This window comes from Salvia splendens, unplaced genomic scaffold, assembly GCF_004379255.2.
Source record: "Salvia splendens isolate huo1 unplaced genomic scaffold, SspV2 ctg812, whole genome shotgun sequence".
In the NCBI taxonomy this organism is placed as follows: domain Eukaryota; kingdom Viridiplantae; phylum Streptophyta; class Magnoliopsida; order Lamiales; family Lamiaceae; genus Salvia; species Salvia splendens.
The window spans coordinates 1-23,818 of record NW_024599490.1 but is presented as its reverse complement, the minus strand read 5'-3'; the positions used below and the strand labels follow the sequence as shown (position 1 = coordinate 23,818).

General features: G+C 37.9%; 2 protein-coding genes and 1 pseudogene across 2 annotated transcripts; all 3 read right to left on the bottom strand.

The window, feature by feature from the left end:
* Positions 1-1,611: 1,611 nt before the first annotated feature.
* On the bottom strand, positions 1,612-1,977 carry LOC121791443 (putative glycine-rich cell wall structural protein 1). The gene has a single exon (XM_042189397.1). The coding sequence runs from the start codon at positions 1,975-1,977 to the stop codon at positions 1,612-1,614; it is 366 nt and encodes a 121-aa protein (XP_042045331.1).
* Positions 1,978-11,805: 9,828 nt separating this feature from the next.
* On the bottom strand, positions 11,806-14,911 carry LOC121791446 (receptor-like protein EIX2). The gene is made up of 5 exons (XM_042189399.1): positions 14,518-14,911; positions 13,596-14,486; positions 13,336-13,547; positions 13,022-13,262; positions 11,806-12,857 (listed from the first exon to the last, which is right to left on the bottom strand). Exons 1-5 carry the CDS (start codon positions 14,902-14,904, stop codon positions 11,982-11,984), a joined length of 2,607 nt encoding a protein of 868 aa, XP_042045333.1. The 5' UTR covers positions 14,905-14,911; the 3' UTR covers positions 11,806-11,981.
* Positions 14,912-20,953: 6,042 nt separating this feature from the next.
* On the bottom strand, positions 20,954-23,799 carry LOC121791442 (annotated as a pseudogene).
* Between the last annotated feature and the right edge of the window lie 19 nt (positions 23,800-23,818).

The following is a 23,818-nucleotide window of genomic DNA, read 5'->3' as shown; positions in this document are numbered from 1 at the left end:
TTATATAAAATGAAGGCCGAACATAGAAAAAAAAATATACGGTATATAATTAAAATAAACAATAAAAAATGCTATAAGGAAAAAAAATGAAAAAAACAAATAAAAAAACCTCTGATAAGCAGGCAGAGTTGTCTGAATCCCAACGGCGACTTGGTATAGTTAAGGAGTTGAGTGAGCTGGGATCTGGAGTTCTCGTCTTCTGCAATATTGAGTAGTTTGATGATTTTCTAGTCAACGACGACGTAGTAGCTGCAGTGAGGTGGCCTGCCGCTCGACCCGAGGCAAATCGACTTGTGTTTCCTTGGCCTTCTCCTTCCGCTTGGCCGTTTTAAAGTCAAATAAAATTCATGAAATAAGATCACATTCTATATTTATTTTGAATAATTTTAAATATTTCAACCGTAATATTTGAGTCCATTTTTGGGATAACATACAGTCAACCAACTACAAGTATCAAATCATTCAACCTTTGTAATTAATACCTAAACCAAATTACCCTGCTAACCGAACTTTTTATTTTATCGACATCTTTAAGTACTTAATAATAGGGATGTGATCAAATATGTTTTAGTAAAATAAGTTTCCAACAGTTTTCGTAGATTAGAATGGATTGCAAACTATGTAGTAAAACTTGAGCAAATATTTTAAAAGTTTCGAATAGAAGTGCCCAAACCGAACCGGAATGGCAGTTAACTATAGTTTGAGACAGTCGGTTTGTAATCGGAATTGGAACCGGTGATCCCGGTTCAGAACCGTGGCAATTAAGGTCAATGGAATGTAGAACCGGAACCGGTGGATAACCATTGGGTTTAGGGAACAAATTCCGTAATTTTGTGACGATTTGTAGGGAACAAATTCCCTTTAAATTTTTTCCGTAATTTTGTGACGATTTGTGGAAAGCAAATTTCCTTCAATTTTTTCCGTAATTTTGTTATGATTTGTGGAAAGCAAATTTGCTTTTAATTTTTATTCTAAGTATATTTTCTTTTAACTTAATCAATTTTTATTTTAAGTAAAATATATGTTATAAATTTTAATATTAAATTAATTAGATTATAATTAAATCATTAATTTGGTCAAACACGTTTGACCATTAGTTTTAACGTAAAAAGTTTAAGTTTAGACCAAAACATATTGTTTGTGACAAAAAAATTACACACTTAATGTATAGACTAAAAAGTTTTTTAAGGAAAAAGTAGGGTACCAAATTTGGAATTTTAGTCGGGTATCAAAACATTCATTAATTACAGAGATCTGCAAAACTAATCGGGACATTCCTTTCACACAGCTTCATATATATATTGTCATTCACGATTTTATAGTTATAATAGCATAAAAGTTTCCTTTTCATACGCACTTGTTTCCACACCAACACAAATAATTAGGGCACAAGAGGTCCTATTAAAAGCATCACGCATGCTTTGTGTCACACTACATAGTTAAATCATACACATTTCATGCATATTAAGATAACACAAGATAATTAGAGTAAGATGAGCTTTAAGATAAAGATGGGCTTCAAGTGTCTAACATGAGCCTCATCTTATCTACTAAACAGTCAAATAAGCCCATATAACTCATATATCTTGGCCTTATTATATGAGTCCATATTCAACCACGCTTATTGTTTGATGGCGAATGGTTGTCGGGCCTGCCACCGTTACCGCCTTCGTTTCCGTTGCCACTCCCATAACTGCCTCCATGAGCGCCACCACTACCAGAACCATAGCCATATCCGGATCCCGAGCCAGATCCCGACCCAAACCCAAACCCGGACCGCCTCCCAAACCCGTTAGGAGACTTACCCGAGCCCGATCCGTAGCCCCACCCGGATGTTGGGCTCGAGCCCCACCCCCAACTATAGTCCCAACTCGGGGCGTGGGCTTCCCCGCTACCCCCGGTGGGAATCGGCTCCGATGAGCCCATCATCCTTCGTCTTCCTCCTTCGCCACCAAACCTATGTGCCCAACAATTCATTGATACTAGGAGAAATAAAATTATTATGACATGGAGAATTGACATTGTTGTACGCATTATGAGCTGATTGGAGTTTATTCTATTCATTGGAGTTTATTCTATTCATATAGTAACTTATGGCGTTAGGCAAGCACTATAGTCTATATATAGTAAATGGGACATGTAATATTTGTGAAGAAAAGAGTGGACCCGTGAACACTAACCAATTTTGGGGGTGCACTTGTCGAAAAAGACTAGATTTCCCTTCACGATATATGTGATGTGTACTGCCACACATGATTTGCACCACCGCCTATTCTACAAATTAATGTCCAAACCACAAATTCAGAATTATATGGTCCCTTCAATAAATAATATATTTGATAGAATATTGTAATTAGAGTGTAATTAAGATAAGTAGAACACTACGGAAGGTGAAAAGGTTGCAAAGATAGGATTAAGAAAGAATGCTTGTTTTTCCGTTTTAGTTATGCAAGAAACATGTATCTAAGCCATTAAACCTTATCAGTATTATGCTATGCACCTTCGTGTATGTTATAATTAATTAATTAGAAGATTAGACGGCGTGGTTTGTTTGAAAGTTATATTAATTAACACATTTTGCAATTTTACAAATTCGCCTTTAGGTGGCTAATCTCCGATCTATCATGGGGGAAGAAAATTCTTACTATATGAGTTTTACGTTTTCAATAAAAGATATGTTGGAATTAAAATTAATGATTGATGAATCCGCGAATTTCTGATGTTAGTGAATGCAGGAAAATACAGATCACGACACAAAGAATTTACGTGGTTCGATTTACTGAAGTAAATCTACGTCCACGGGAAGAAAAGAGGGCAGAGTTGTATTGCTTGATCTGTTTTCTACAGCTTACAAATACAAACTTGCTATTTGATATTTTATCTCTAGAGAGCGAGAGGGAGAGTCCCCCTAATCTATTTGATCTAAGTTCTATTTATACATTGAACTAAGATCGTGGCTTGCATCACCACTAATGATGGTTGTGGATGTCGTGGAGGTCATGCGATCCTGCATGGGCCACTATCCTGCATGAGTTAATGACTGCTTGACACCACTAAATAGATCGTGGGTGTAGTGGAGATCGTGGAGGTTCTGACATGAGTTGACTATCTCCCAGTTCGGTCAAATACTGAGACCGAACTGCTGAACTATTGCCGAGCAGCTTTTGCCGGTCTGAGAGTAGAGCTTGATTGGTCGGCTTTTACCGAGCTGTAGGCTGGGCCGAACTCTTTGGTAATGCCGAACTGATTGGTTGGCTTTTACGAGCTGTAGCTGGGCCGAACTCTTTGGTAATGCCGATCTGATACTCTTCCTTGGGCTTTTGGCTGATGGCCGTCACTGCTGTTGGGCTTGTTTAGTCCGTACTCCATCACTACCCCCCCGAAAAGCGAAGTGAATTACTTCGGCGAAGCGAGTCACTTCGGCATTCTGGATAAAGGTACGGGGTAAGTTGATGTTTGTCTTTGGTCTGATGAAATAAACATCTTTGACCGGACTCGTCTTTGTCTGATGAAATAACATCTTTGACCGGACTCGTCTTTGGTCTGATGAAATAAACATCTTTGACCGGACTCGTCTTTGGTCTGATGAAATAAACATTTTTGACCGGACTCGTCTTTGGTCGGATGAAATAAACATCTTTGACCGGACTCGTCTTTGGTCTGATGAAATAAACATCTTTGACCGGACTCGTCTTTGTCGGATGAAATAAACATTTTTGACCGGACTCGTCTTTGGTCGGATGAAATAAACATCTTTGACCGGACTCGTCTTTGGTCTGATGAAATAAACATCTTTGACCGGACTCGTCTTTGGTCTGATGAAATAAACATCTTTGACCGACTCGTCTTTGGTCTGATGAAATAAACATCTTTGACCGACTCGTCTTTGGTCTGATGAAATAAACATCTTTGACCGACTCGTCTTTGGTCGGATGAAATAAACATTTTTGACCGGACTCGTCTTTGGTCGGATGAAATAAACATCTTTGACCGGACTCGTCTTTGGTCTGATGAAATAAACATCTTTGACCGGACTCGTCTTTGGTCTGATGAAATAAACATCTTTGACCGGACTCGTCTTGTGTCCTAATTTGGCGAGTTTTATCGCTTGGATCGGACTTTCCCTTGTCCTAATTCGGGGATCGGACTTTCCCTTGTCCTAATTCGGCGAGTTTTATCGCGTGGATCGGACTTTCCCTTGTCCTAATTCAGGCAAGTTTTATCGCGTGAATCGGACTTTTGTTGCAGTTCGTTTCAGACGACGTGCTTGATTCTTAAGCTGAATTGTGGTCTTGTATCCTCTTTAGAAGCTTGGACTTCACAATCGTTGGCTTATTGCAGTTCGTTTTAGACGAACTGCTTGTTTAAGCTGAATTGTGGTCTTGTATCCTCTTTAGAAGCTTGGACTTCACAATCGTTGGCTTATTGCAGTTCGTTTCAGACGAACTGACATCTCTTCGGTACGGAGGAGATGGAGTTCTCCTGTGGTTCCGGTACCGAGGAGGAACAGGAACATGTCGGGTTGAGGATTCTTCTTTCCGGAAGACACGGCACTACTGCGGTAGTGACTTTCATGTCTGGAGGAGGAAGGAGAATCCACCCTTTTCGTCTTCGGCTCTTGGCTCTTTTGCAGGAAGGCTAAGAACTCATCCTGCTTCTCAGCCAAGAACAGCTTGACAGCCTCATTCAAATCAGGCTGCTGGGAAGACTCGGTGTGTGGACCTTTTGAGCGGCTTGTTCCTTCTCCGTGAGAACTGGAAGTAGATTTTTCACGAGGCTGCTTTCCAGGCCTATGGGCTGCTGGATTAGCTTCCTCATGGTTATCACGGACGGAGGCACGGGTGTTATGTGATCTGGTATGCATTTTTTGGTAGAAGAGGATCAAAAACTCGCTTTATCACAAATTTGGTTCTCTGTTTCCACAGACGGCGCCAGTGATGAATCCGCGAATTTCTGATGTTAGTGAATGCAGGAAAATACAGATCACGACACAAAGAATTTACGTGGTTCGATTTACTGAAGTAAATCTACGTCCACGGGAAGAAAAGAGGGCAGAGTTGTATTGCTTGATCTGTTTTCTACAGCTTACAAATACAAACTTGCTATTTGATATTTTATCTCTAGAGAGCGAGAGGGAGAGTCCCCCTAATCTATTTGATCTAAGTTCTATTTATACATTGAACTAAGATCGTGGCTTGCATCACCACTAATGATGGTTGTGGATGTCGTGGAGGTCATGCGATCCTGCATGGGCCCACTATCCTGCATGAGTTAATGACTGCTTGACACCACTAAATAGATCGTGGGTGTAGTGGAGATCGTGGAGGTTCTGACATGAGTTGACTATCTCCCAGTTCGGTCAAATACTGAGACCGAACTGCTGAACTATTGCCGAGCAGCTTTTGCCGGTCTGAGAGTAGAGCTTGATTGGTCGGCTTTTACCGAGCTGTAGGCTGGGGCCGAACTCTTTGGTAATGCCGAACTGATTGGTTGGCTTTTACCGAGCTGTAGGCTGGGGCCGAACTCTTTGGTAATGCCGATCTGATACTCTTCCTTGGGCTTTGGGCTGATGGGCCGTCACTGCTGTTGGGCTTGTTTAGTCCGTACTCCATCAATGATTTACATGCAATATATGTCAAAATAATAAATAAACTTAAAAACGGAAGTGTACATATTCATGACGTTGTTTGATGGATTCTGAAATGAGGAAATCATTTTCAAATGTAAAATATCCTTGAAAGAATTTGTTTCTTTTCGGTTAATAGGAATGAGATTCTATTAAGGTATTTATACGTAGAACTTGGGGATCATAACTCCATATTTAGAGATCGAGTCTCTAATTTTATTTTAATCTTAATTTCAATCAAAACAAAATTTGGATTTATTCAAAATGGTATATACACAGTAATTCTCATATTTTTAAAGATGATCATTTGATCTTGAAAGTTATGATAACTTATAGGTCATTGGATAGTGTAGTCATAAATACTTGCGATCTTTAGACAATTAAGTACACGTTGGACCATATTAGTGTTTCATCAAGATTAAAATACATGAAAACTCAAATAAAATAAATGAAATAAGAACATGTTCTATATTTATTCTTGAATAATTTAAATATTTTAACCATAAAATTTGATTCCATTTTTGAGACAACATGTGAAATAGTACACATAAGTATCAAAATTTCAATCTATAATTAAAACTGAATCCAGTGGAGGGTTGAGATTTAATTAGAGAAGACAATCTTATGATTTGGACCAGATTTAAAAGGAGGAGTTGAGGATCAGTTCAAGTAGCAGAAATTGGGGAAAAGAGAAACAGAAGTTCATCTGATTTCTTGTTCCTTGAGAGTTCTAGATTTAGTGGTGTGGATTCAACTTTGTGGTTTTGAATCATATAATTCTCATTCATTGTTTCTTTCACAATTTGTATTGTGATCCAACAGTTTCATGGAGGTGAAAGTTTGAGTGCATGTTTTCCCGTGGATGTAGTCAATTGACGAACCATGCAAATCCTCGTTGTTGAAGTTTGTTTTGCATTGTTACCTACTCAAATCAACAATTGGCGCTGCATGTGGAAAGATTCAAGAACTCGGATGGCAATGGCGCGATATGAAACCTAGAAACTCTACGACAAAAACTGACTTTGGATTGTAGCGGATAGAGATTAACGCACTTCTAGTGTATAATGTTTTAATTGTGTAATTAAGAATTTATTACACCAACAATTACACTAACTTATGACTTATCAATCAGGATTTTAATCCATACAAAACTATATCTAAATATAAAAACACTGAACAAAATCATACCAATGGCATTTTAGGTCATTGTTAGTGTTTTTTAAAGTAATTTTAATAAAGGATGATATAAAATGATCTAAAAATGACATCAAACTATGATTTTATAAAATGATCGAGAACTGATTAATAATAACATTCCGTGTTTTTAGTTAATTATTGACTATTAGATCACTTAATCCTAGGGTCTAGATTTGAGCGGTCTAGATTTAGATACATTCTTGTTTGTATCATCTCCCTCTCTTATATGCATTTATGACTCAATAATTTAATACTTTAATATCATTTTTAATGTTCGTGTTACTTGAGAGGAAAGAAAAAATTCAAGATTAGAACTTTAAATAAAAGTACAATAAAGATAAAGATGTTGATGGGAAATGGAAAGAATGAGATGGAGTATTTATAGTAAAAAAATACTACTTCCTCCGTCCTCAAAGAATATGCACTTTAAGTTCGACACGAGTTTTAATACAAAATTGGAAAAATAAGAGAGATGTAGAGAGAAAAAGTAATTAAAGTATTGTTAGTGGAGAATGAGTCTCATCTCATTAGAGTGAAAAAAGTTTCCAAAACTGAAAAGTGCATATTCTTGTGGAGCGGACTAAAAAGGAAAGAGTGCATAATTATGGAACGGTGTAAGTATGTAATAATTTTTTTTAAAAAAATGCAAAGTTTAAGAGGAGTACTGTTTTATAGGAATTGTGTATGTGCATACTTCAAAGTTTAGACACTATTTATGTAATTTTTAGTAAATTAAAATCAAAGTATCAGTTTCCAAATAAATTAATAAGTACTATTTTCTTCCTCCCCTAAAAATAAAAATTCTTTCTTTTTTGGTCTGTCCTTCAAAAATAGAAACTCTCTATTTAAGGAAATTTCTTTCTCTCTAATAAGGTAAAACTTATTTTCTAATAACACATTTTTTTTATATCTCTCTTACTTTATCAAATTTACATTACAACCCGTACTATTTTAAAAGTTCTTATTTTTAGGGGACATGGGAAGTATATAATATGGATTGAAAAGATATTTTACCGATTCAAAATATAATCTAATAGGTTGAAAAAGGTAAAGTCAATCTTGCAATAACATACTCCCATAGTCTTTAATAATTTGTCATCATTTGACCCGACACAAAATTTAAGAAATGTAATAGAAAGTGTGTTGAAAAAATTAGTAGAATGTGACTCATACATTTGTATATTAGTTTTATGATAAAATGTGAGTGAAAATGAATTAGTGGAATGTGACATCTACTATAAAAAATGATAAAAGTGAAATGTGACAATTTTTTTGGAACATACGAAAATGAAAATAAGTGATAAATTTTAAAACACGGAGGAAGTTAATTAATTTTCAAAAATGGATGAAGTAATTTTAATATTTCAGAAACGGAGGGAGTAATTTTAATTTTTCATCATTTTTATTCGGATAGAGAAGAAACAAAAACTATTGGTACCTTCCTTACCCAAGTTTCAATTGCACTCTCAGTTTTTCTTCATCTCTTTGTACCTTATAAAATATTTTTGCCCCAATTATTGTTTATTGACGATGATTAATATGGTTTGATTTATATTGAGAAATTAATCTTGAAATGTACATTCAATTAGGGTTTTAAGATGGCGCAATTGATTTTCCGTCATGATTTGTGTCGAGAGTCTAGGGATGTCAATCTGGTTTTCCCATCGGGTTTCGGACCACCCCAACTCGGGTTGTGGGTCCATCGGGTTGTGTTATCTTTCAAGTTATAAAATTTACATGCGATCAATCTAATAAAAGTGATAAAATTAGTTATATTAATAATATGTAAAACAATTAATATGATAAATTGAGATATGTTTAAACTCAAACATAAACATGATCAAATACTAATATTTGAGAATTTCGTGAATATTTAAATGCATTTTAGAAATTAAGTATATTTTAGCAAATTTGAAGTTTTTAATTTATTATTAATTATAAAAATATTAATTTAATATATAATTGTATATTTAACATAAAATTGAAAGTTAATTTTAGTTAATAAAATTAATCAATTAAGTGCCGAATTAGGAGTAAAAAAATAGAATAATAGAAATTTTATCGGTTTCGGACTAGCCAATCGTGTTTTCGGGTCTAGCCATAACGGGTTGCGGGCTAAGCGTGTTTTAATTTTTTCAGGCTAGAAATTTTCAACCTTGTCCTTATTTGGCAGGCTATTCGGGCTTGTCCACGGGTTGCGGGCTATACTGACTGTACGCCCCGAATTTTCATTCCTTTCTTTCGAGATGAATTGGATTTAGTAGCATAATTAATTTTAGAAGCCGCGTAGAATTTGTAATTGTTGGGTTGTCGTGTGATCTCGACTTTTGAATGCTAATTGTTTGTTTTGGAAATAAAGTGTTATGAGATTCTTGATTTCAAGAGAAAGTGAGAGAAATACCTTTAATTGAGAAATGTGGAATTAGGCTTGTAAATTTGGGTACCCGTGGGTACCTAAACCGGAAATTCAGATCCCGAACCTGAAATCTAAAAAATATCATACCCAATACCCGATCCGTATTGAATTCGGGTACCCTAATACCCGATGCGGGTACCCAAACCCAACTATCCAATCGTACCCAAACCTGAAATTATTATATTTCAAATTTATTATTTTATATAAAATATATTGTGATGAGAATAGAAATTATTAAAAATAACACAATGCTACTATTTATTGACTATTATTAAAAGTGTAAACTTCAATTCTAAATTCTAATGTTTTATCTTTCTCTAAATTTCAAATATATATAAAATAGACATTAGACAAATAGTCCAAATAGACACTACTTAATTTTAAAATAAAGAAATTTTTGGCATAAATTGAAATGTAAAAGAGATTAAATAAATTTACCCTATATTTACCCTACGGGCCTATGCCCCTATACTAAATAAAAATATTTATCTCAAATACATAATTAATCGGGTATTAGTCGGGTACCCTAATACGGGTTTCGGGTACCCTAAACCCCAAAAATTCTAACATTAACTACCCAAATCCGTACCTGAACCCATATTTTTGGGTTTCGGGTACCCAAAACCAGTCGGGTATTGGGTCGGGGTCAGGTATACCCGAAACCGCGGATTAAATTTGCAAGCCTATGTGGAATATACATGTGTATATTAAGGTACAATACATGCTATACAAGTTGGAATACGTGGATGAAAGAGACAACACATCCCTAAGCTACTCTGCACCTCCTAGCTACACACAAGATTCCTTTCTTCTTCTCTCCTTCCCATCGATTCCACCCCCAAAAAGCTCCAAATGGACAGCCAAGTTACACCAAGAATCCTGCAAAAGTGAAACGCCAAAAGGGGTATTAGAAATGGATCACACAAAGAGCTAGAGTTGGAGTTTCACTAAAATAGTAAAATGCTAGGATTTGTAGAATCTTTATCATCACACAAGCTGCCAAGGTCCAAAGCTTGGGCAGAAAGCAAGTATTCTCAAATCTCCACACCTTGGAATAGAGACAATGAGAATAGTAAGGTGAGGTCATCGCCTAGGCTAAAAAAGAGCAAGGTAGATCCTCCTCAAAACCGAGGCTGATGAAACAGCAGAGAAGCAGCCCCATAACTTGCACCAAATTGGCATACAAGGCTAAACACCAAGCTCGAAAGAGAGCTAAGATACAACGCCAAATTAGAAGCTCAACTTCCCAAGATCTCATGCACAAAATGCCAAGGCTTGAGGCCTATAAAAGCAGCCACCACCCCTTCTCCTCTCCCCCACTCTTCGACACCACAAATTTCACAAAATACCAAGGAGAGAAGCAACAAGGGGGAGGAAGAGGAGCAAGGAAAAGAAGGGCTGGGGCAGGACATCAGTCCACAACTGAGAATGATTACCAAGTAAGGCAATTTTGCTCGAGGGCAAAGTGAGGCCAACATGGGAATTGTTAACTAAAGATAAGCACATCAGGTGGACTTTCTTTTAATATCCAACACATTAGTGTGGATACAAATCAAATACTTGCGAAATTATGAAATGTCATATTTTTCTTAAATGGAGCTATGATTCTTTTTCAGGTTGTTTTCATACCATAAATAATTGTTTTGATGATGCCTATCTACTGGCTATATGCCTATTTGTTTTGGTAACCCCAAAACGTTAAACGAATTCGGGTCTGAGAGTGGGTAAAATCCCAACACAGACTAGTGTAAACGATGGAATGATGAGTGTCCGCGGAAGGTGGCCACCTTCCCGGCACGATGGAATGATGGGTGACCGCGGGAGGTGGCCACCTCCCCGACGCTTGAATGTTTAGATATGGCGAATGATGAATGATGAATGATAAATGATGAAAGAACTTAGTCTGCGCAGTCGGACTTTTAAGCTCACAAAAGAATTTAGTAAGCTCGGGCCTTTTAAGAAAAACCATGTGTGTTACTTTGATGGATGACAACTGTATATAATGTATGTTTTGATTTTCGGCACGTGTCCACTGAGTACTCCTGTACTCAGCCCTGCATGTATTTCTAAATGTGCAGATTGAGCGTCAAGAAGAAGGAGTGATGATCGGAGTCGATGTATGTTAAATAACCAAGTGGATCTTCCAACATTTCGTGTTTTCATACACGAAGTCGTTTAGTAAGGACTCATTCCACTGTATTTTGTTAAGTGAGAATCGTAGAATCTCACCATCGAATTCGTATTTATTTTGATGAGATGTCATTTCTGTTTCCAAGACTATGTAACCCAGTACTTGGCTTCTATTTTATGATATTATTCGATTTGGCCTTTGCGCAAGTTTCTCAAGTTTTTACCCCTTTCTTTCCCCGCTTCATTAATCCCTCTCATTAGTCACGGTTTACCCACCTTCGCTATCCTTAGCAAAGTGCGGTCGTGACACTGACATCGCTAGTCGAGACAGTGTCTTATCGACATTGCTCTGATACCATATAGACACAATATTATATTTGAATATGAGTTGTGAATTGCTTGAATTGTTCAATAAATATAACAAATTTCCTAGGTTAATTTTGAACTGTAAAAAAACAATATGCTAGGATTTTATAGATATTGAGATCTTCTGTTTTTCCATAAGTTTAAATATGGAGTCCTATGATTCCTACTTTGTATGCTTCCACTGATTTCACCTTTCTGCCTACAAACTCATGAGCTGAAACAGCAGCACCAACCAACGATGTGGAATCACCGGAGCAAGAATTTAACCCACACATAATAAACGTAATTCCCCATCCTCGTTAGCACCCCGAAATAGGCATTTCTCCATGACACATTCACCACCAAAGACACTATAACTGTCCAAAAACCAACTGCAAATCCTAGTACTATGCTCAAAACCAATCCGAACTCCTCCGTTTCAAATATCAACTTCGCCCTCTCCTCTTCATCCTCGCCACCAACTGTAATCCCCTCATTCCCGCCACAGCTCTCCAACAGCGGAGCTCCACAGAGCTCGTTGCCAGCGAAGCTCGACGCATCAAAGCCTTGGAGCTGAGTGCTCGATGGGATCCTCCCGGTTAACTTATTACACGACAAGTTCAGATTACCCAGAAACGACAACTCTGCAATCGTCTGAGGGATCTCTCCCGACAGCTTGTTCTTGGATATGTCAAGCGATTCGAGCAAGCTCATGCCGCCGATATGCTCTGGGATCCTTCCTGTCAAGCTGTTTCTTGATAGGTTCAGCCCTTGCAGCTTGGAAAGCGACGTTATTGCAGCAGGAATCGGACCTGTTAAGTTGTTGTCTGAGATATCCAACGTCATCACCCAATGCAGAATGTTGCTGTACAACCCGAGCCTCCCCTTCACAACGAGATACTGGCTGTCGGGAACGACACCAACGTGTCGTCTGCAGAATAGTACATGCGTTCGCCCGGCTTCTGCCTCCACACCATCACATTGAAACCGTCGAAGCACGAGGGTATCCGCCCGGACAGATTGTTGCCCGCTAGGTCCAGCGCCTAGATGCGGCTGAGAAGGCAGAGCTCCACCGGGATCTCGCCCCAGAACCTGTTGAGACGAAGGTTGAACACCACCAACTCTGAGAGCCGATGAATCCAGCTAGGTATACGCCCCGAGAAATGATTGGGGCCCAGATCCAACAACATGAGACCAGTGCAGTTTTGCAGCGACCCTGAGAGATCGTTGTTCCCGCGCAGGTGCAAGGATTGCAGCCTTGTCAAGAGCCCGACCGAGCTTGGGATTTTTCCGGTGAGATTGTTTGCCTGCAGCCTCAGCACGCTCAGAGACGACCAGTTTCCCCAGCAGTCTGGAATCTCTCCGGATAAGTAATTGTTGGCGAGGTCAAGAATCTCCAGCCTCATATTCCTCTCTGAATTTTCACAGAGGAATTGATGCATCGAACCCGAAATGCTGTTGAATGACAAGTTGAGAATGGTCACATTCGACGAGACACGAGGCAAGGGACCGGTGATGAGATTGTGCTTCATATCAACAGCTATATTTCTGCTCATTCCGAAATCTAGTAAACTCGGGATTTGTCCTTTGATCATGTTGCTAGAGAGGTTTAGATACTAACTGCGGGGTTAATCTCCAGAACCAAGACGGAATGGCATCCTCGATCCCTGTATTCGCCAAGCTCAGATACTGCAAATGCTTCAAATGTTTGATCCATGGCGGAAACTCAGGCCCCAGCCGCCATGATCTCAGCGTCAAGCCATGGAGTTGGAAAGGCGGGATCCAGTCTCTGCTCGGCTTGAAGGTGAACCTGTTGCCATTCGCGCGGAATATCTTCAATCACGAAAGGTTTCTGAAGTGTGACTTAGAGACGATACCTTAGAAAGAATTATCCGATATAACGAGAGATTCTAACTCCTGTAATTCTCCGAGACTCGAAGGGAGAGGCCCGGTGAGCTTGTTGTATGTGAGGTCAAGCTCTCTCAATTTAGCTGCTTGTTTGAGATTACTCGGCAATGGACCGGAGAGATTGTTCCATCCCAAATACAAAACTCGCAAATTGTGTGAAATGCAGCCGGAAAAATCCGGTAAACCTCCAGAGAAGGTGTTTATGTACAGATACAACTCTTGGAGATTGCAGAGATTGCTTAGAGATTTCGGTAGCATTCCCCCAATTCTGTTCAGAGACAACTCTAGAGTCACCAAAGATGTCAAATTATCCATTGTAGCAGGGAGTTCCCCTTCAATGATGTTGCCTGCAGCTGCTAAAACCTTGAGATTGCTCAATCTGGTTATGCATGGCGGGAAATTGGAAGTAAAGTGATTCGACGACAGATTTAGGTATTCGAGCTTCGTCATGTTTTGCAATCCGGTGGGAAGGTGATCGTAGAATCCACAATGGCTCAAATTCAGGCTCACCAAATCGGTGAGGCTGTAAATCCAGCGAGGGAGCGGGGAATCGAAATTGTTCCAAGAGAGATGAAGCTGAGCAAGACGTGAGAGATTCGCGGCATTGCCGGAGATAACAGGCGGCAATCCGCACCTCGAGAGGCGGAGATCGAGCAGAGAATGGAGATTTCCGAGTGATCCGAGCCAATCGCTCGCGCTGCTAGCATCGGCGCCGGTCAAATCGAGATGCTCCAGTGAAGAAAGATGCCGAAGCCACTGCATACTGCTAACCCTAAGCTTGCTCTCGGCGAAAATTGGGAACGGATCTCCGAGATTCAGATGGCGAAGGCGCGAGAGGTTCGCGATTCGGCTAGGGACAGCACCGTGGAATCCGCAGCTAGAGAGATCAATGTAGTGTAGGTTTCTCATGGAGGAGATGAAGTCCGGGCGCGCCGTGGAAATCGTTGCAGCTGAGATCCAAGTGATTCAAAAACTCCAATTGGAGGAGAGATGGATTCAATCTCCCGCCCAATTTGTGAATGTCGTAAGCTTGGAATTCAGCCGCGCCGTAGCTCCGGCTAGAGCAGGCAGCGTTGTGAGGGTTGCGGAGGCGGAGCTCGCGGACTTGGCCGGTGAGGTTGTCGCAGATGACGCCTTCCCAATGGCAGCAGTCTGCGCCGCGCCAGGATGAGAGGCGGTCGCTGGAGTCTTCTAGATCGTTCCGGAACGTTGAGAGAGCGCTTCTCTCGCTCTCTTTGCAGATAATAACGTCTGCAAATGCGTCGCTGAATAGAGGTGTCATGTTGAAGAAGAAGATAATTTTCATTGCTTTTTTAGGTTTGCTTTTAAAGAAATATAGAAATTAATAATGCACGAGACATGAATTTGGATGGGGCAGTTTGTTTGAATAGTGATGGAACATTGTATTGATTGCTGAATTATCATTTTATTTGACTGGGAAAAGTTCTATCTTCGAAGCTCACAGCTGACATAATAGTGATAGCTACCATCTTGATCACTTTTATGAATGTGGCCTAACTTTTTTCAATCTTATTATAGCATCGAAAGACTTCCGCACGGACTAGGACTTCCCAAAAACACCTTCTACCATGTCATTAGGATTTCTCACCCTACTACCATATCACTATGACATCTAACTGCACAATAATGGACAAGTACTAGAACTAGCACTAGGACGTCCCAATAAACAAATTCTCATTTTAATAATACAGAATTAAAATTTCGACACAAATACGGAGAAATTGTCATCATAATTTCATTAAATTAAAAACATTAAAAAGGTACAATTAAAAAAAAACAATTTCAACAAATTACATTATAAATATCAACATGCACTCCTCCGCACCCACAACTCTTCAATTATATCTTGTTGGAGTCGAATATGAGCTTCTTGTTGGCGCATGTCGGCATGTGCTTGGAGTCGTCCGGCGTCATCATGAGGTATCCCCGTTCGTACACTGGCGGTGGCCACGCCGTGGCTTGGCCAGACGTCATCTTCATTGATCCAATCAGTCAGTTCTGAACCTTCTTGTTCAACGATCATGTTGTGCATGATAATACATGCGTACATGACATCAGCAATGTAGTCGTCATACCACAAACGGGTTGGATCCTTCACCGCCGCTCATCGAGCTTGGAGCACACCAAATACCCGCTCCACATCCTTGCGCGCTGCCTCCTGTCGGCTAGCAAAGTAGACCTTCTTTTCTTCGATTGGACATCTGATCGTCTTCACAAAGATGGGCCACCTAGAGTATATCCCATCCGCTAAATAGTAGCTCATATCATGTTGGTTGCCGTTGGCGACAAAACTGATGGCCGAGCCGATGCCCATGCACTGATCGTTGAAAGGGGGCGACGGCTGGAGGACGTTGATGTCGTTCTTCGACCCTGCTACCCCAAAATATGCATGCTAAATCCACAGCCGGTAGTCAGCTACGGCTTTGAGGATCATTGTGGGATTCTTGCCTTTGAAGCCGGTCGTGTAGTGCCCCTTCCAGGCGGTGGGGCAGTTCTTCCACTCCCAATGCATGCAATCTATACTGCCCAACATCCCTGGAAACCCATGCACCGACCCGTGCATATCCATCAGATCATGGCAGTCTTGGGGGGTAGGCTTCCGCAGGTACCTCTCCCCAAATATTTGAATGACGCCTTAACAAAAATACTTGAGACATTCGCGGGCAGTCGTCTCGCCGATATGGAGGTACTCGTCGAACATGTCGGCCGGGCCTCCCTGTAAGCCAACTGCTAATTGCAGCAGTGCACTTCTGTATAGGCGAGTGACCAGGTCTGCCACTCGCATCCTCCCTGAATCAGAAGTACTAGTACTGACGCTCTAAATCGTTCACGATACGCATAAATAGATCTCGGTGCATCCTAAAACGCCGCCAGAAGAAGTTGTCCCCAAACCGCGGCTGCTCAGCGAAATAGTCGTCAAACAACAGTTAGTGTGCATCGACGTGGTCGCGGTGTACTACTGCTCGATGCTGGGTGGGGTGAGGTGTTAGAGTTTGTATACTAGAAATCACCTTTCGAGTGATTGAATACTGTAAAACTCTTTATTTTATTTTCCAATGGATGAAACAGTTTATTTTGTCATAATGTTGTTATGTATTACATTTAATGTATGTTTATTACATGTTTAAATGTATAAGTAACTTGACAAAGTCTAAGTCTTTGTTTTAGTAGACCGGTTGTGGGCGTCGTCCACTTTAAGGTAACACGATCAGTTCTGAACAAAGAAAAATAAGAATTTCACAACCCAAATAGGCCTAGACTACCTAGCGTGAAAGGTTGCAATGTCAGTCCGCATATATCTAAGTCTTACTACTGCGTCACCTTCTATGAACGTCATTCACGACCAGTCTACTATGTAGAAGAATTAGACTTATTTGCTTTTTATATATTTAAATGTTTGAGAAACATCTTATATATGCATAAGCAAACACCAATGTGATAAAATTACTTCTTCTCGCCTTGGGTTAAAAGTGGATTGTAGAGTTTATTGTATACAAGCAATTCTATCCGTGCAACATGCTCGAAATATGCTTTTCAGTATACCAATCCTAACAAAATGTATAAAAGTGGGACCGAGCGCACAACATGCTCTGAGCTAAGAGCACGATTGGGGATGCTCTTACTAATACTATATATTTCCCTTGAAAGTAGAAGATATTTCCATTTTTTCTGCTCTTTTAAAATAGAAAAGTTTTAAACTTTCTATTTTAAGATGTGTACCTCACAATCTACTAATATTACTTTCACTATTCCTTCTCGAGAGATTTTGGAATATGAGTCTCAATTCGCTGACCTTTTAAGATTAGGATTAAAAATAAGAATTTTTTTTCAAAATATGGGCTCGAAGTATGCGATTTTTTCAAAATAAGATATTTTTTTTACCTTTTTTATATTTTTTTCTCTTCATTTTCTTATTATCTCCCTCCCAGAAATTATAATACTAAAATATCCTTTTGATTCAATTTCTCAAAAGTGAAGGCGGAGGTGGCGAAGTGGAGAGTGGAGGCGAAGGCCGGTGGTGAAGTGGTGTGAGAATTTTGATTAAATTCGGAGCGGAGCAGATTAAATTTTTGAGAAATTGAATTAAAAGGGTAGTTTAGTTAATTTATAATTTTTGGGAGGGAAATAATAAGAAAAATGAAGAGAGAAAAATATAAAAAGTAAAAAAATCCTTATTCTGAAAAATTCGCATGCCTCGAGCTCATATTATAAAAGGTCAGCGAATTTAAACCATTAGCTCGAAAGGTCGGCGAATTGAGACTCATATTCCAAAATCTCTCATTTTTTCTCTTCTTCTCTCTCACTTTGAACATTTTTTCTCACTCTTTCCCACTTTACCAATTCTTCTCTCTAACTCTACTAGAAACCCACTCGGGTTGCCGAACTATTTGGGTGCATGCTATTCGGGTTATAAATATTTCGGGTCATAAATTTTCAACTCTAAGCCTAACCTGTAGGGTTCCGGGCTAACTCATCGGGCTATTCAGGCCTAAAAGCTTTGAAAATAATCTCTTGTATCAAAATTTTCCTCTATAAATGATTTTAAATTTTAGATATTTTTTTTCTTAGTTTTAGAATCATATAAATCTTCAAATTTTCATAGTTTTCTTCAATAATAGTTGGAAAGAAGTCTTTCATCTCGATCAACTACAACATAAATTAAAGCTTGTGTTCGTGTCATTATTTTGGCATTCTTCATAATTAATTCTTTTAGAAAATTAAAAATCATATCTTACATGAATCATTATAAAAATGATAAATATATTGAGATTTTGATAGGTTAGTTCTTAATTTTTTCTTGATTGGCTTTAGTGGTGGTAAGACAGTAGTGTCAGATGATCGGACGTTGGAATAATGAGTCGATGTGGAATTTGAAAGTTGATATTATTGGATCGAGTGGAAAAGTGTATAATGGAGATTAAATAAGTGTAATGATTGTGCCACATGAAATTAAAAAATACTAAAAACCTCCTAACACTTAATATTTTTTAATTAAAAGTTGCAATCCGTCGGGCCGATCTAACCCGCAACGCATTCAGGCTAACCCGTTTAGCCCGTTTTATATTCGGGTTACAAAATTACAGCCCTAACCCACTAATTTACCGGGCTAATCCGTTTAGCCCGCTTTTATTCTTATGGCGTTCGGTACCCCATTAGTCTCTAACAAGGTTTTAGAGATAGCATGGTTTTCACATATCTATGGTTTAGATTTTTTAAAACTATATGGTGTTTGGTATAGTATAATAATGCATCCCTCAAAATCTAAAATCTATTGCAATGTGTTTCGTTCAAAACCTCAAATTTGTGAAAATTAATTTGAACAGATTAACCTGTCCATCACTTATGTTTTGAATTACCTAAAATTCTAATTTGCCCAAAAATATAGTGGTACGTACCCATAGCTAGGGGTGCTTATATGGGCGGATTCGGTTGGAATCGGACCGGTTGACCGATTACAAAATTTTCTAAATTCCGGAACTGGAATCGGTCGGTTAAGAACCGGCCGGTTCCAGTTTAGAACCGAAGAACCGGTTTGTCATCTAATTTAAATATAAATTTTTATTCGAATAAAAATTTAAATAATTCTATACCAAAAAAATTAAAATACAACATCTAAAAATATAAAAATTCAGGAACTTAATACTTAAAAGTACGAATAAACATAAGTCAAATAGAAAAAACTAACAAAGCAACAATATTCATCATCCAATAACTACAAATTTAAATAATTAAATACCTAAAAAAGTCCCAACACCTAAAAATATTCGATAAGTCCATACCTAAATTATAAAATAGGGTTAAGAAACTTGAATACTAGTAATAGTATATTAAGTTATATTAATATGAAATTATAAAATATAAATTAAATTTAATCCGGTTCCCGGTTAGGAACCGATCGGTACCGATTAGAACCGGAACCGAATATTCCGGTTCCGATTCCTCAATTAACCGGTTGGTTCCGGTTAATCAAGAACCGATTAAGCACCCCTACCCATAGCTTAGGAAATCCAACCCACAATCGACGAAGTCAGACGAGCTGCGCACGATTGATTGAGCAACGAGAAGGTTCATAATCGGCCAACATTTTGTAAATTATTCAAAATTATCTCATTTATTCAGTAAATTCTACTACATGTGAATGAAAAGTGTATCAGTGCATATAATATTTTATTTCGTTAGGTCCATATATTAACGCATTTTAAATTAAGAGGTTTTTATACACATGAAAGTGTATCAGTGCATATAATATTTTATTTCGTTAGGTCCATATACTAACGCATTTTAAATTAAGAGGTTTTTATACACATGAAAGTGTATTAGTGCATATAATATTTTATTTCGTTAGGTCCATATACTAACGCATTTTAAATTAAGAGGTTTTTATATTTTTATTTGTAATTTGGTTGAATCTTTTTTAACGGACTCCAGAATTTAATTAACTTTTCTTGTGTTAATTAATTTTATTTACTTTTCCATTTTCTTCTATTTATTGCGATATTAATTTAGTTGCAATATCAACTCAAGAATCATTGCGAAAATGAAAACTTTATTGATACTTTTCTATTTATCGCAACTAAATTAATTCAAAACAAAAATGTTAAAATAAATAAATTTAATTAAAACAAAAAAAATTTAAGTCAAATTCCGAAGTCCATTAAATAAAGGTCAAAACAAAATATCTATTTAATCAAAATAAATTAGAATAAGAACCTAATAGAACAAAAATTGTAAAGAATATAATAATGAAATAAATTGCTTTAGTACAAGAACCTTTAATCAAATATATAAAATAATTTACACCGAAAGAAAAAATTCTAGGTTAAAATATTTAAATAATCAAATATATAAAATAATTAACCACGAAATGAAAAAAAATATAGGATAAAATATTTTTGAGCTAATTACTAGTATTGCATGTCAAGAATTATAACTATGATAAAATATTTGCACAACATTTTGTGCTGTATTTTTATGCATAATAGAGGATTCGCTAGGACCAGAGTAGTAAAAAAGATGATATTCACATTAAATAAAAGATGGCAGAAATTCAAAAAAATTAATCCTTTTGACCCAACAGAAAGATGATATTCTCATTATAAAAAAGATCTCTGACCCAACAGAACATGTGAAAGAGTAATGATGAGATGTGTGAGTGAGTTGCCAAAGCAGTAAAAAGGTTAATTTCTGAGGCAAAAGGTTTCACCTCATGTTCGAGTCCTCTCGTGACTCAACCTAAAAAATTAAATCCATTTATCCATCCAAAAAAAAAGAGTATTGATGAGACTAAATACTGCAACTCTCCACAGAAGGAAGGCAATATAAACCAAGCATTTTTTTTTGTAATAGCATAATTTCCAAGAATGAGATCTCATAAATTCATGTGATATTTGCAAGAATTTGGAGGTGAGAATGAGTTGATACTCAACTACCACCTTCGTTTCTTTCTGCAAGTTCACATCACATAGTTCAAAAGGCAACTGTAGTTCGGAAATTAAGAAAAAATCGAGGCCGTTTCTTTGAAACAATAGGTGTCTTCTCAGCCTTGCAGACGATTAACGAAACAAAGAAAATTTTCAAACAGCTTTGTCTTGATCTTTGAAGCAGCAGTTGAGGCAAATATATGATGTGCACAAGGATGTTAAGCTTCCCAACCCCTCAGTAGAGTAGCACGAGCAACACGGTTGACCCCCAATGTAAATGCACCCATCCGAAGGTTGCAATCGTGCGACTGGCACATGCCCTTGATGTTGTGGAAGGCCTTTGTCATGTATCTCTTAAGTTCTGCATTCACCTTATCCTCATCCCACATAAACCCTTGAATGTCTGCACACACAATTTCGCAGTATCAACAAGAAAATTTCAAAAGGATCATATATTGATTAACATATTTGGAACGACACAGATTATAACATAATGAAGCATTTCAATTGCATCTTAGGGAGTAATAAATTGAGCAGAAGAAGGGAACCCTTACCTGCACCCACTCAAAATAACTAACGGTCACTCCTCCTGCATTTGCATATATATCGGGAAGAATTACAACACCCTTTTTTGATAAAATCTGCAGAAGTGGAGCAATTTGATTAGAATATTGACTATATTAGTTGAAGGTCCTTAAAAACAAGAGCAAAAGTTTGGACCTCATCGGCATCTGGATCAGTTGGATGATTAGCAGCCTCTATGACAAACTTGGCTCTGACATCGCCCGCATTTTCTCTTCAACAAAGAAAATAACCAATACAAGTCAGGTACAATGTAGCATGCAAGAATTATAACTAACCACTGAAACACGTATGAACAACTGTGAGCATGCGGTAATATGCCTAATCCCTTTCCTCCCCATCCTGATCTGTCTTTCAAATGAAATACTCGTATGTTGTTAGTCGAATTTTCTTCATTATCTATGTGAGTGTATGCTTCTCTTTATTTTCAATTATGGACCACTATATCGCAGAGCTTATCTTTGTTCAATTACGGTAGTTCATCCGTAATTGATACAGTGATTCATAGATTAGCGAAAGCTGAAACAGAAAGTATCATAGAAAGTCTTACCATTTCTATATTCAGTTAATCCAGAAACAAAAATAATTTCGCAGAATATTGACACTACACCAAATAAACAGATCCATGTTTTCGGTCCTTGTTACTTGTTTAGTTTCAAGATAGAATTCACTTGAGGAACTCCTTAAATTACTATAAAACTCAGTTGTGGTTTAGATTGATTATTCAGGAACATAGTTATTCATATAACATCAAATTGTTTGATGGAATAAAACTAGCTGCTATTCGAGGAGCATAACAAAGAGGAAAAAGAATCCAATGAAACTACAGCTCCTTCTAAAGTTTATCCCTTTTTAAAGAGAGAAAAGGAGCACTTTAACTTGTAGAGGAAAAGCAATCAGAGCAGAAGATATAATAACTTAACAAGCATTTAGGGGAATTCATCTGCTAGAATAAAATGTTCAACCTGTTTAAAACTCCGCTAGAGCACATGGTACGAGAACATCACATTCCTGAGTTAGCAAATCATTTGAGTCCATCACGTCAGCACCACTGAAATCGGCTAGCTTTCCTGTTGCCTCCTTATGCTTAAGCAATGCATGTATGTCAATACCATTAGGATTTCTCACTGCTCCAGTGATATCACTCACTGCAACAACCTTTCCACCTCTTTCATGGAAGAGCTTTGCAGCCCATGATCCAACATTGCCAAAACCCTGCATAATGTACAAACATTAGATGCTGAGCTTTTTTAAAATGTTACTTTGACGAGAATATATGAAGTGAAATTCACTTCATACCTGAATAGCAAAAGTCAATCCCTTAACGGACTTTCCATGTTCAGCAAGTAAAGCTTCAGTGGCGTAAACAACTCCACGCCCAGTTGCTGCATCTCTACCCAGTGAACCACCCAAGATCCTGAGATACCAATAAACAAGACACTTATGCAATGAGATGATATTCTTAATTTGGAATAGCGATTAAGTTTATAGTTTGAATTATACTTACAATTGGTTTCCCGTAACGACTGCAGGTGAATAACCATGGAATTTTGAGTACTCGTCCAAAATCCAAGCCATAGTCTACAAAACGCATATATTTGTACTTATTCTTATGAAGGAAAAAATTTAAATGGGATTATATTTCAAATAAGGAAGAGGACATTAACCTGAGCATTAGTGCCCATATCCGGGCTGGGACGTCAGTATTGACCCCAATAAGGTCATGTATCTTCTGTGTGAAGACACGTGTAAGACGTTCTAACTCACTAAAACTTAAAATCTTTTGGTGAGCATCCTATTCCACCTTTAGCACCACCGTATGGAATATCGGCGACAGCAGTCTTCCACGTCATCAATTGAGCAAGAGCATTTACTTCATCAGGTTCAACCTTTACAGAGAATTTGCCTAACATCTCAGCACCAGTATAACAAAGCCACGTATAATACGACAATATAGAGATAGAAGGTATATTTAAGAAGAAAGACAGATATTACAAGGAAAAAGAGGATCATTGAATTCTCGAATATAAAGTTATCAATGCCGAATCTAGTACATTACTCGTTACATGGGGATACTTGGAAATTCGAAAAAGAACAACATCTGTCTTTTGTCTTGATTATAAGAAGAAAAATTTCCTGGTTGTTCTTTATATGGTTTGTGCACTTCCATCA